At 43.2% G+C, this 13,368-nt stretch overlaps 1 protein-coding gene across 1 annotated transcript in view; it reads right to left on the bottom strand.

Moving 5' to 3' along the window:
* Positions 1 to 2,726: 2,726 nt before the first annotated feature.
* ULK4 (unc-51 like kinase 4) overlaps positions 2,727 to 13,368 on the bottom strand; it is a 254,519-nt gene continuing 243,877 nt past the window's right edge. Inside the window, 3 exon segments of the mRNA XM_075705440.1 lie at positions 2,727 to 2,748; positions 2,750 to 2,809; positions 5,838 to 5,926. Coding sequence (XP_075561555.1) covers positions 2,727 to 2,748; positions 2,750 to 2,809; positions 5,838 to 5,926 — 171 coding nt within the window.

Genomic DNA, 13,368 nt, shown 5'->3' on the forward strand with positions numbered 1-13,368 from the left:
GGGGTGGGCTAGTATCTCAGAAAGTGCCTGACACACTAACCAAGCTGAGTTTCCTATGGGAACAATTGAAGTAAACTTTTTGTTCTGGTCCTTTTTGGTCGAGGAGTAATAATACAAATGGATTTTGGGAGTGATTCAAGAAACGAAGAATGCACAAGAATGAATTGCAAGATGGAATTTATCAAACCCTAGCCTTGCTTGTTAAAAATCTATTATTTTTTTTAAATCTCTGTAATGGTACTGACCTTGCTTGCTTTGGAAGTAGCCTTTCTTTTCGCAGTAATTGTTGTTAGTTTTTTTTAAAGTCTCTCGTAGTATTAAGTTATAGTGAATATGCTACAGCAGTTTCTAATTTTTAAGGATTGAGTAAAGGTGTAGAACACTAATTCATAATCGCTCTAACTGTATTCTGAATAAAGTGTAACATTGTGTAGCCTTTTTGTATAAAAAAAACTAGACAAATAGAAATGGTCCAATTAGTTTCCTTTTTAATATGCTTAAAATAAGCAGGTGGATCTATTTCATGTTTCTGATCAAAAACTTTATCTGGGATATGTCTGGGTAGGGGCCAGTAAGAACTGTTTATTTGGAACCTTGTATTGGACAGTTTACCAGTTGCCTTTTATCCCAAAGTTATTGTAGCCTGCTGTGATACAGATGCTTCATGAGAAAAATGCAGTTATAAAATGGTTCAAAATTAAAGTAAACTTTTAATTCACTCTGTGTCAAATTATTTCAGATCATAAGTATATTTGTGTGTTTACAAGCCTTCTGAAAATTGTCCTGGAATTGCACAAGAACTCTAGTACTGCAGAGGAGGAAGCCCAGAAGCATTCACCTCTCATCCCGCTGAGGAATGCTTACCCTTTAGAGCCCCAAGTCCTAATGAGAAGGGTTCGCTACTGCAGTCCTCTGAGGAAGTACTCTTCCTCTTGGCCTGCCAGCCACACTCGACTTCTGGGCTTCAACAAGTGAGAACAGTGTATGACTTTGTCTCTCAAGATGGGTGCTCTGGGGGGGGCAGATGGAAGATCCTTTGCTTACAAACTGGCAGCTGGTCCAGTAGCTTAAACTTATTTTCAGGTGTCCTCAGTCTTCAGTTACTGGGTGAGATACCACCTGTGTGTAATTGCCTTCCCCTGAGGCAGCACCTGTGTACTTGGAAGCGGGGAAAGTAGTTCTTAAACTGCTGCCTTGTTCTCAGGCTGCGCACATCAGCACGGCGCAGCTGTCACCAGCCTCTGCTGAGAGCCAATGCTCCCCAGCACTTCTGCTTCTGTGCAGCGGTTTGGCAGCAGCAGATCAGAGGGGGCCTGGGCTGCAAAGGCTCACAGCTCAAAGTTAGGGTCCCAAGATGATGAGAGCTGAATGAAACTACAACACAGACTGCCCCCCCCGCCCCTTTTGCTTGCAGAGCAAAAGGCCCTGCAACTGCAGAGGGGCAAGTCTCACCTGGTAATTCAGCTTTGTTCCTCTCAGCCACACGCCCATGAGAAGACCATTACTGTAAAACACTTCATCAATAGCCACCAGCTAGCTTGTTCCAGCTGTTAAGCTACGAAAAAAAAGCTAGTGATGTTTAAAGTAATGTAAGAAAACATTCTTGTAAAACTTATGAGGTGAACTCACTCTGTTTATCTAGGGGTGTTTGCTTGCCTCCATGTTACTCTGGAGGACTGGGCTGCCCAAGAGCAGGCTCATAGCGGCAACTCTGAGTAAGGCAAGGCAGCTGTGTGTGGTTGGTGCAGCAGGAACATGCTGCTGTCGCTTGGAAAAATTAACGCTAAAGAAGAAGTGGTCATAGTACCAGACTTAGCCACGCTGTGCTTGCTCAGGGGACATGGGGAAAAAAAGGAATTTAACAACTTTATGCACTGTGGCATCTGCTAGCTCTAGAGGACATTTCCTAGAGTATCAACTTTTACTGGGGGTAAATGACAAATTGCCAGGCTCATCATCTCACCTATTTGCAAAGAGGCACTCCAGCCAGGAGTGTTGGCAGCTGAGAACGATACGCCACCAATGCAGCTTAAGCTGTGCAGTGCTAGGCAACAGAGGGGCATGCATTTGCCCAAAAAAAAGCCCATGCTACTGGGTAAAAACCTAATTAAGAAAAAAAAAACCCAAAACAATCACGCATACATGACACATAGATATATATACACACACAGCCTCTGTGTGACCGTTGGTTCTGGTTGCGTGAGATGAAGAATGTTGCCAGTCATAGGCATGAGGTGACCCCCCTTAAAATAAATGGCTGAGGTGACCCCTTAAAATAAACGGCCAAGGCATTCACCTGGTCAAAAAAACAGAGAAGAAAAAAAAAAAAAAAAACCACATTAACATTTCTAACAGCAGCTTAAAATAGTGAACCACTGTATATCTATATTGTTAAATAACAAACTAGTTCTTTAGTAGAATACTATACTATTTCTTTAATTTACACATTTCCAACTCTGGCTGGCAAACATTTGAGCTACATCACATAATGCCAGCAAGGTAAAGTCGTAATCAAGAATTCAACCTTGCAGAGGTTTTTAAAAAACAAACAAACAAACAGAAACTCCCTGAAGCCTCCCAAAGTCACGCGTACGCCCATACACCGCTACAGCTCAGTTTGCTAAATCAGTTACGTCTGCTCTCCTCGTTTGAAGATGTTCCTGCAGGAATGGGATGCTGAGCAGCATACACAGCTTGCGTGTTTCAGTAGGCTGGTCAAAAACGGTTCACTTGGAAGTCTTGATATTCATGTCCCACTGTTCTCAGAATTTCAAGTGCCAAGGAAGCAACAGCAACATCAGCGTGAGAGCTAGGAATTAAAACCAGTAACATCTATTAGACATCCTTGGGGAAAACTTCTTGTTCAAATCCTACATTTGTCTTTATCTATGCTGGAAAATTCTTAATAGCCATTAACTGCACTGTATACCCCACTTTCCTGTTAAGCAGCAACATGCAACTAGTGATTCTGCCCTGTAGCAAATCTTGTGTAAAAATGAATTTCAGCTCAAATTGACAGTAACTGCTACCTCACTCAGGCTCCTCTGTAAAAAGAAGATAAAATTTATCACACCCCTCCATGAATCTGCACACACGCACACTTCCAGCTTGACAGAAAAAAATGTGTTTTCACACATAGCCCTCTTAATGCAGCGGTGCTCCATGCAGGGAGGCAGTTCCACTCATGGTGTTGCCCACCTCCTGCAAGGAGGACCGACTGCCCCACCACACACAGCTCTGCAGGTTTGACATTGAAATGTGGGATCTTCCTCCTTTGCTTCCTCACCTAAGTTTTTATTATATGTATTTTGCCTAATTTTGCCTTGTGGAAACACATGGTTTTTTCTAGCATTGGAGCAGAGGCTCTAACACATTACTGCTAGTCCAGAGAAACAAGCCAGGTTTTTTTATAGACTACCATCCCTCATCTTTAGCTTAGAAAGGACACTAGTAGACCAATCTGCAACTTCCTCGATTACTGCTAATGACAAATACCTACCTACACTCCATGTTTTGGGGAAGGCAGAGCTAGCCAGGAAATCCAAATGATCAGTCCTCACTATGTAAGACAATGTCTTAATGAGCAGCAGTTTAAACCAGAAAATTTAGTTATCTGAAGCAAATTCATCTTGGCAACTGTCTTCACTGAAAAATAAATGGCTACGATCCCACATTTTGAAGTGCAGATTTGATTCCATGTAGCTACTAAGCAGAATGGGTTGGTTATGTGTCACTCTCAAAACTGCCTGTTCCAACTAGCTGAGGCTGCATCGCAGGGAAGGAGTTTGGCAATCCACAGCTGCTACACGGCAGCAGGAGAGCACCGAAAGCAGCTTTGCAGTCCAGGCAGTGCCCCTCTCTCGGCACGCTTGGCTGGTCTCCTTCTGCCGCGCAGGCAGGGCGAAAGATTAGAAACCTGTCTGTAAAAAATGAGCAAAGCAAAAACACTCCTCAATCACTTCACACCAGTGATAGTACGTGGGCGGAAGGGCCTGGGAGTTTAGACTACTCAGAGGATGGCTTAGATCCAGGATCTGGGTTGTAGCCTCTAAAACGTTTCCAGTTCGGCATGAGATACAGAGAGGCTTAACAGGGTTCAAAGCACAGGTGAGGAGCCCAAGTTTATTAGGTCACAAGGCATAGTTCGGGAAAGATGCCACGTAAGGGATTCTGGGGAGATGGCAGAACATCTGTAACTTCCATCAAGAAAATGGCCATTCAGCTAAAGCTGATTAAGCTTGCTAAAACCTCAGTCTTCTCCTGTCTGCCCATTGCCAATTTCTCCATGTCTGAGTCCATTACAGCCCCAAGATCCAGGCTGAATCCCTCCCGGTTTCCTCTGAAGGGGACGTGCATAGGGACGTGTGCTCCCCAAAGAAGGGGAGGAGGGAAAATGAAATCCGTGAGCTCCTGGGGGCTCCCCTGTTGCTGCTGCAGTGTGGGAGCTCGGGACAGCAAAGGAACTTGGCTTATCCTATGTATCAACATAATCGGCATTGGCATCAGCTAGAATTTGGTCTACTGAGCATCTTGTGTCAAATAAGAGAGAGTGCTGTTTATTCGGGGCTCTGTAGTACGTGGTTTTCTGCGTACAGAAATGTACAGGTAACAGACAATTAGAGGAAGCCAGAAAAGCAGACTCAAAGAGAGCAACTGAGCTGTCTAGTGCATCTAATGCTGAAAAGCTACAAAATAGAGTGATAACTAGTTCTAAAAGAAGAAAACCGCATCTTTCCCCACTGTAATTTTTAGTGGTGGTGCCAGTGTCTCCCTTGGGGAGAGCTGACATTTTATTTTAGATAATTTAATGTGTCATACAAAAACCCGTGAGTCAGCAGCTGAGTATGCGAGAGGGATGCAGACTGTTCTCGACAGGTTTGGTTAGTCCTCAGCGTGCATCTCTTCACACTCACCACGTCCCAGCATTTCCTCTCCACATCTGCCCACATCCCCCCTTCCTTCCCACACAGGGTACACCCTGCCATGATGCCAAGGAGCCAATTTTCCCAAACCAACTGATCCATATAAAGCCTACGTTTGGGAGCACAAAGAGCACTGAAAAGATTATCTTAGTTTTTTAAAACCTGATTTATAAACTACAACTTCTCTACCAATTTTAGTTCAACCAGGAGTGAAATGCAGCCTAACAGCCCATGGCAGGAGTGTAAAATTTGTTTTGAGGGGCAGAGAACAGTAATTCATTCATTCATATGTCCAAGGGGGAGTAGATGAGGGAAAGTCTACAGGAGATGAGCTGAGGTTTGGCCAACTTGTTGGGACTAGCACCGCTGTTCTCGCAGAGGAAGCCATGGCATTCCCCAAAGCCTTGTGCTTCTTGGAGAAGCTATGGGTATTCTTAAACAAAAGTAGTTCTGTTCTTTAGCTGCGCGTTTGAAAGTAATCAGCTTGCAAGTGCCCCGAACACAATTACTTTAAAACAGGGCACAAGCATCGCATTGTGCATCCAGCCCACTCTGCCAAGAACCACTGACCAGTATCCGGCTATAGAGGCCAAGTGTTCGGAATAAAATAATATATTTAAAAAAAAAAAAAAAACCAAACAATCGACACATGTGCAAACACATTGAGCCGGGCTGTGCAGCACACTGTGGCTCGCCGCAGCTGGGGATCAAAGCACACCACCGCCGCGGCAGAAACGCCGGCAAGCTCCAAATGAGAGGAGTTTGGAGGAGAACAGTGGAGGGAGGAGGGCCAGGAACAGAAACCTGAGAAGCTTATACTGCACAGAGGGCAATTACAGGAGAAGACCATGGCAGACAAAAGAGGAGGCGAGCGCTCTCAGCCCTGGAAATTCCTGGAAGCCTGAGGGAACTCACCTGGCAGTTTGGGCCAGGCTCTCTAGAGTTTGGATAAGAGCATCGCCATCATTCTTCAGGCTTTCTGAGCGCTTCTCGTTTGAAGTTATCTGGAACAAAAAGAAAGAGCCGTTATCAAAGGCTTAGCGAGAAATTCCTCTCTGTCATTTTTTGTGGGATAGGGGAGAGGGAAACAAGTTATAGCATTTATTACAATTGTAAATGGAATGTGACATTAAAGAGACCCAAGAGAAAGTCCCTTTTACTGGACCGGATTGAATTTTAGGCACAGACCATCTAAAATGTCTTGGCTTAATTAACGAGATTCATTCTTGTTCTGAGTCCCTGTATGTGTGCAAATTCACACATCACAGTCTGCCAATCCTGATTTCATCCTTAGTACCAACGCAAATACAAGCCCCATTTAAACTGAATTCCAGGGAGATCTTGGGGGGCAGTCATTTTCATTTCTCACTTCAGGGAAAAAATAACCAAGCTTGTATCAGCCTTCAGATCAGGACACACGGGGTTTCTCAGAGAGGAGCCAGCTTAAAATCACTGCAACGTTAGCAGTTGCATATCGAAATTTTTCTTGCCCTCTATCAGTCATTAGGAATATTACCCGCACAGGGCTGTCACCTACAGAGCAGGGGACTGAGTGACCAAAGCTATATGCCCTTTTGTGTCAAGTGAATCCTGATTATAGCTGATTTTGCTGCTGGTGTGTGTTATCACGCTAATCTGTAATGACTGCTTTACTGTTTCTCCAGCCTTAAGTAGTGCAACTACACAGCTCCAAGTGGCCGCACGTTTCCTGACCAGTTAAGGAGGTGAACAGGAAGGTCACGGGGGACGTGACACGAAGTCGCACAGCACTGTGGCACAGACGGACACTGAATACTTAGCAGCTTGCTGAAGAAGCTCTCATATCTCAAAAGATTACTGAAAAAAAAAGGTTTGCGTGTCAGTTCCTGCATGCAAAGGTAAATAAATCTTGGCCAAAGAGAAAGGAAAAAAGGAGGACCAGAGCAGCTGATTATTTCAATACCGGAGGAGTTGATGCTTGAAACAACAATTTCTAATCCCAAAATCTGGCAAGGACTTTCAAGCTTTAGCATGTTGCGGCTGGCCCTATTTACCATTGATCAAGCATCTGGGCGATAACGCCTTCACATCTCCCTCTTAAATCACAAGAGAAGCTGTATTTACAGCTGCCGTCCCACCGTAATTTATCAGCAGTGATTCTGCAACAACAGTGTCACTACATCTATAATCATAACATCCTGTAGTTAAGCAGAGACAGGGAACGGGGACCTGTCTGAAGTAAATTAAAATGCATCCTGTGTGTTGAAAAAAACAGTGATGTCATTACCTAAGTTCAAATCCTTGGTAAATCCTGATTACAGGTCATTAAACCTTTTTTCCTCTCTTGAGGTTATATCTGACCCTTTCAGTCTCTATTTCAGTAATCCGTTCTTCTTTATTTGTCACCCGTTAGACACAGACGATGTGTTGTAATCTGGGTTCTGAATGTGAGAACACCACCACACATAATAGTAGCAATACAGTTGCAATACAGGGCCAGAAGTGCTTTCACAAGATGTTGCTTTCTATTCCTGAAGAGCGCTCATGCCTCTACCGACCGCTTCCCCTAACTTCTGCAGCTCACCAGCTGCTGCCACGTTCTTTGCACTTGCCACATTCGTGCCCCTTGTTTATCCTGCACACTTGAAAGAGGAAGAGATCGCGGGGGAAGGAAGGTCACTGAAGACTGGATCATGCTCCATAAAACTACCAGGTCAAATACAGGTTACAGATATCTCATTCCAATACATCCTAACTCTTGGGTGCTGACATCTGTACAACCCTCTGTCGTGGTTTAGACCCAGCCAGCAACTAAGCACCACGCAGCCGCTCGCTCACTCCCCCTACCCCGATGGGATGGGGAGAGAATTGGAGGAGTAAGAGTGAGAAACACTCCTGGGTTGAGATAAGAACAGTTATCTCAAAATAGTAATGATAATAATAACAATATAATAATGATAATAATAATAACAATATACAAAGCAAGTGATGCACAATGCAATTTCTCACCACCAGCCGACTGATACCCAGACAGTTCCCGAGCAGCGATCGCTGCTCCCTGGCCAACCCCCCCCAGTTTATATACTGAGCATGACGTCATGTGGTATGGAATAGCCCTTTGGTCAGTTTGGGTCAACTCTTCCGGCTGTGCCCCCTCCCAGTTTCTTGTGTACCTGGCAGAGCATGGGAAGCTGAAAAGTCCTTGACTAGCATAAGCGGTACTTAGCAACAACTAAAACATCAGCGTGTTATCAACATTCTTCTCCTATTAAATCCAAAACACAGCACTATGCCTGCTACTAGGAAGAAAATTAACTCTATCCCAGCCGAAACCAGGACACTCTCAGAGTCTTTTAACAAATTAGCCTTTGTGCATTATATATAGACAGAATATTCAAAATGTGCTCAACTACAAAATCTGTACCAAGAAAAAGTTTTAATTCTAAAATGCTCTATTTAAAACAATAACTTAGTCCAGCTGAGTCACAGGGTCTGGCTATAAGCTTGCCCGTGTTGCAGCATGCCTTGTGTCATTATTAAGAATACATTTCTGTGGATACAATGCATTTGAATGGAAAGGATTAAAATGGCTTTATATGCACAGAAATCATAATGGACGGAAGAGAAAGACCCATGAGGTCATCTCCCTATTATACTTCACTCTTCAGAGTAGCTTTCAGCAGCAAGCAATGGGCTGCTGTGATATCCATCCGTAGGGGCTACTCCCGTCTCTAATAAAATGCTTCAGCATGATCCTTTCAGCAGTAAAGATGGTACCACAAGGAGGGAAAGGATCAGGCCTTAAACATCATGAGCAGCCCGCAGACTGTTTAAGCCTAAAACAAATTTAGGACACATTTTCTTGAGAGCACCACCTAACAGCTTCATACAAGCCGAGGGGTGTTGGTGAAGAACAGACCCGGCCGGCTGGCAGTGCCACCTGCACGCACAAATGGACAACCTCCATGGACAAAACGTGGCTGTACGGATTTTTCGTGGGCAAATGGGGTTTCCACAGCTGCTCTCAATCACCGGTGTCCAGAAAACTGCTTTCGATCTACCACCAGGCATCCACACCATGGGTCTGGGAGAGGATCAACGCTGCAGTAGCAGGAAAGCTGCAGGTTGAATATAGGGTGAGCTGCCAGTGCCCCGTAGCCAGCGGGACCGCAGCTGCCTATGGTTTTTTTGTCATTACTCCCATGCTGTTACTGCTCTGACCGCTAGCATTTATTTGCCCTTTGCATCAGGCTGCTTAGTAGACCTGATTGCCCCCCGAGTGATCAGGTCTCCCACATACGACAGATTAGGTCCTGCTTCACATAAAGCTCATGAGAAATATTGTCTGGATCACTGTACACTTTCAAGACCCAAGATAAAACTTTACCCATGTTTCTTATTTAAAAATTGTTCCAGTTCTGTCTTCATTTTGTTCCACAGGTAAAAATAAATAATGACAGCACATAAAACCATCAGTAACCAAACTTTTAGAAATGAATTTTTCACTCATTTCATTATCTTTTTCTTCTACCCAGCATCGCTGTATCTTTTATCCACATCAGTTGTAGTTCTTGTTCACTTAGAATTTTAACAACTGGTTTAATGATCTCTTGTACTATTGCTATTTGTTAGGGCTGGCTACAACACATATTCAATGACATAATCAATAGCTATTCCTTTAATTAAAAATGTAATTAAATCTCGGTTTAGTTGTACAGTCACTGCAATTTAACAAGAATTTCAAAATTACTTTTCTTTATTCAGCTAATAGCCATTCAGCAGCTTTTCTCTCTTCAATTCTATTAAACAAGGATGAGCCATAAGGAATACCATAATTGGTAAAGATCAGTATTTCCTAAAATTTAGGATAGCTCTTCAGGTATTATGGTGCTGCTAAAGGTGAGTGCAGGAAAAGACATAATACAAAACATTTGCTGGAAGATCATCTTCACTAATAAATTGAGGAGTTTTGGATTTTTGGTCCAAGAACCAAGTTTTGCAATTCACGTTTCAAGAAAGCATGGAAACCTATAGGACAAACACTTTTCTTAAGGCTGGTTTCATAATACTGAACTGCTTTCTCTGATTAGTCATAACTCACATTTTGCAATTTACGACTGAGTTAAATGACCTAAGTAGTAAAGTACTCTCTCACCATTTTGAAGAGAAAGAAATTCTCCTGCTTTGTTGAGGTTTCAACTAAATCGTAAGCTTGATGTCTGTGAAGTAAACTGGGAAATAATGCAAAATATTGACTGGGTGAAAATAAGGAGCTTTTTATTTGAAACTTTTTTTGTTGTTGTTGAAGAAAGGCCTCAGGAGCATATTTAGCTGCACCTTCAAGTGTTATCTTCTCAAATAAACAACTGCTGGAGATGTTTACCATTTCCACACTCAACAGATGCTTTTCTACAAGCCATCACCATGCCCGTATACACAGACACAAGCAAGGTTCTTTCTCACAAACTGGCTTTTTCTCTTTCCCAAACATGCTCAGTATTTTAACCTCATAAAGTGATGCTTCCTTACTTTTTCCTCAAAATTTGATACAATTAAGCTAATTACCTTTGCAGGATTAGTTAGCTCAAGTTCTCACTCAACTTTACCAACAGTGCCTGAGAGTTGCCACACAGGTAACACAGGAGTTGCTGTGGGCTGGTTTATGAGAACCACCAGATACTTATGGGTCCAGTGTTAGCATCACTTGAATATCAACACATACTGTGAATAAAGTACCACTTATGCCCAGCTGTAGGCTTTTCTTCAGCTAATACTGCAGTAAAAGCAATCACCAATATATTTTTTTTTGTGCACTAACTGGGACCCTATGTAGGACATGACATATATTTTTAAAAAATTAAGTTTTCAGAATTAAAAAAAAAAAAAAAAGCAGCACACTCCTATTGCCCTCTAGACTCTATTTCAAATAATGTCTTCATAGTAAGTGCTGTCCCCACAATTTTAAATGTGCATCTCAGACTTCTCATTCCTGCTTCCACCTTTGACTGGCTGAAGGCACTGTCAGTAGGACACAGAGCCTTTCATCCCCACCCAAAGCTGCTGTTTCAAATGCCATCCAGGCTGGTGGTGATTGAAAGTTGATGGCTATTCACAGCTGCTTAGTGTGACCTTATTGCCATTTTTTAAGGAACAAATGTCACAAAATATAGTGGTGTCAAAAACATCACTATAGCTGACACGACAGCCCAGCAAATAAGTCAATGGGATGGTAACTTCAGAAATGAGGCACAATGCCTGCGCTGGAGGAGAAAACCTTCCAGTGTTGCAGCCCGTCTTATGTCTATCCCAAGGCATTTAATGGTACTTTTCCTCCCAGGCTGTCAGTGCTGAGCTATTCACAGGCACTGCAGTAATCAAATAAAACACGGCACTTGGTTTGTCATTTACAACTCACAATGCCATGGCCAGAAATATGCAGCTGTTCCTTCTTAACAGAGGAGCACGCTAACCAAGAATATACTGCAGAAGGAACTCAGTCAGGTGAGCATCTATGTGAAATAAAACTAATGGATCCATTGATTGTGTTCAAACTTACTAAATAGAAATATTTCTTTCAAAAGAAATCCCTCTCCAAGCAATACACATTGAGCTGGCATTGCCCAGAGGAGATATATCAAATGGATCCATCACTTCTGTAGGCCTGCACGCTTGCTTACTCTTACAAAGTAATGTAGCCCTACCTTTGCGTAATGAAGGGCCAGACCAAATAAAGCATTTGAAGCCTATAGAGGCTGTAATTATTACGTTATAGGTGTCAGCCCCCAAAGAAGAATCCCCAGGGGAGACCGAGATACCTGCACAGTGCATGGGGAGCGCATAGTTGCCAAAGCGCATGGAAACCTGCATGTTGAGCACGAAGTTATCTGAATGCCCTCTCCTCTCTGGAGCTCAGACTGCTAACACAGCAAATGAAAACTCATGATCCAGACAGCAGAGACCACAACTCCAACCCTTTTCTCAGTGCTCCCACACCAGGCTATGGGCTCCCATGCTCTCCTGTACTCCTCTCCCCTTTTCTAGGCAAGCGAAGGTCACGTTTTTGTTGCTGTGGCACAGTTTCCGCTGGATGGGGAGAGGCAAGGAGGTTTGGATGGTTCCCACACAGTGAGGGAATAACACCACAGCACAGGGACTTGGCAGGGAGGCAAGAGGCAGCACGGCTCTCCAGGTCAGAGAAGTTAAGCATGAACTCCTGTTTACCAGTGGAGCACTCTAGCTATTAGCGCAATTTTATATCCGTGGCAGGAATTTTTTAAAAAATAAACCCAAAACAACTAAAAACAGCAACAAAAAATCTCAGCTATCTACAGCGGTCTTTTGTGAGGTGTTTAATCTGGCATTTGTTAGACATGCTCTAGGCAGGCACATGGGACTGGATCCTTCAAAGCACTTAGGTGCAACCAATTTGCAGATTGTTTAATGAAAATTAATGGTAACTCTTGCCAGGCTACGCAAGTGTAGCAGAGGAACACCCAAGGACAGTGTGCTCGCAGAGACACCGCACTAGGATGGCCACAAGTTATTTTTGCTCTCCATAATATACAAGGACTCATTCTAAAAGGGTAAAAACCTTCCTGGCATCCCCCCACCCCACCCCCCATCACAGCATGCTTCCTTGCTACTCTTCTCTCTACACATGGTTCAGCCGGAGAGAGACAGACACAGAACGTGTGTGTGGGAAGAGCAAATCAAGTCGGACAAGTTATATTTATGTTACTAATTGCCAACTCATTTGAACAGGCCTGAGCAATGTTGCTGGACCATAAAAACAAGAAATGAAAGTTACAAAAGCATGAGTGTTCCAGGTGTGCTTTGGCAAGCATATTGCAGTCAGGGATTGCAGACACACAGTTACAAAGACTTCGTGGCCTTCAGATCCTGCAAATACATGTGAAAACAAGCAGGTATTTGTGACAAAAACCCCATACATCAGACAGCTTAGCTCTGATATTAGAGTTCAAAAATCTTTTTTTTTTCCTCTTTATGGATAAAATTCTTGTTCCACTGAAGTCAGCAGCAAACTCCTTTTGACTTTGATAAGGCCAAGATTTCATTCAACGTGTTTTGTTTTCTTCTAATTTGTATGTGTGTGCAGGTTTATTCTAAGTTCAAAGCAATTTCCACCCGTAACTTGGAAACGTACCAGTTTCCCGGCAGTCTGAAAGCCACGCTGTCTCGAGTACTATTCACAGAGAGACAAGAAATGTCTCCCACACGCTATACAATGGTTAATTGATTTTGGACATTTCTTGACACCTTCCACTTTGAGGCTATTCTCTGCCCTTCAGCATATACATAACGCACACAAAGGCAAGCTCTGTGATTGTTGTAAAGTTGTAAAATTACCAACTCTAAGGGGCATTGTCTAAGCAGAAGAGAAGATTCATAAAACCGCAGGGTAATTATTGAACAGAAGAGTGCTCTCTGTCTTGTTTGATTTTTTGAT

The sequence above is a fragment of the Pelecanus crispus genome, chromosome 2, assembly GCF_030463565.1.
Source record: "Pelecanus crispus isolate bPelCri1 chromosome 2, bPelCri1.pri, whole genome shotgun sequence".
NCBI classification, from domain to species: domain Eukaryota; kingdom Metazoa; phylum Chordata; class Aves; order Pelecaniformes; family Pelecanidae; genus Pelecanus; species Pelecanus crispus.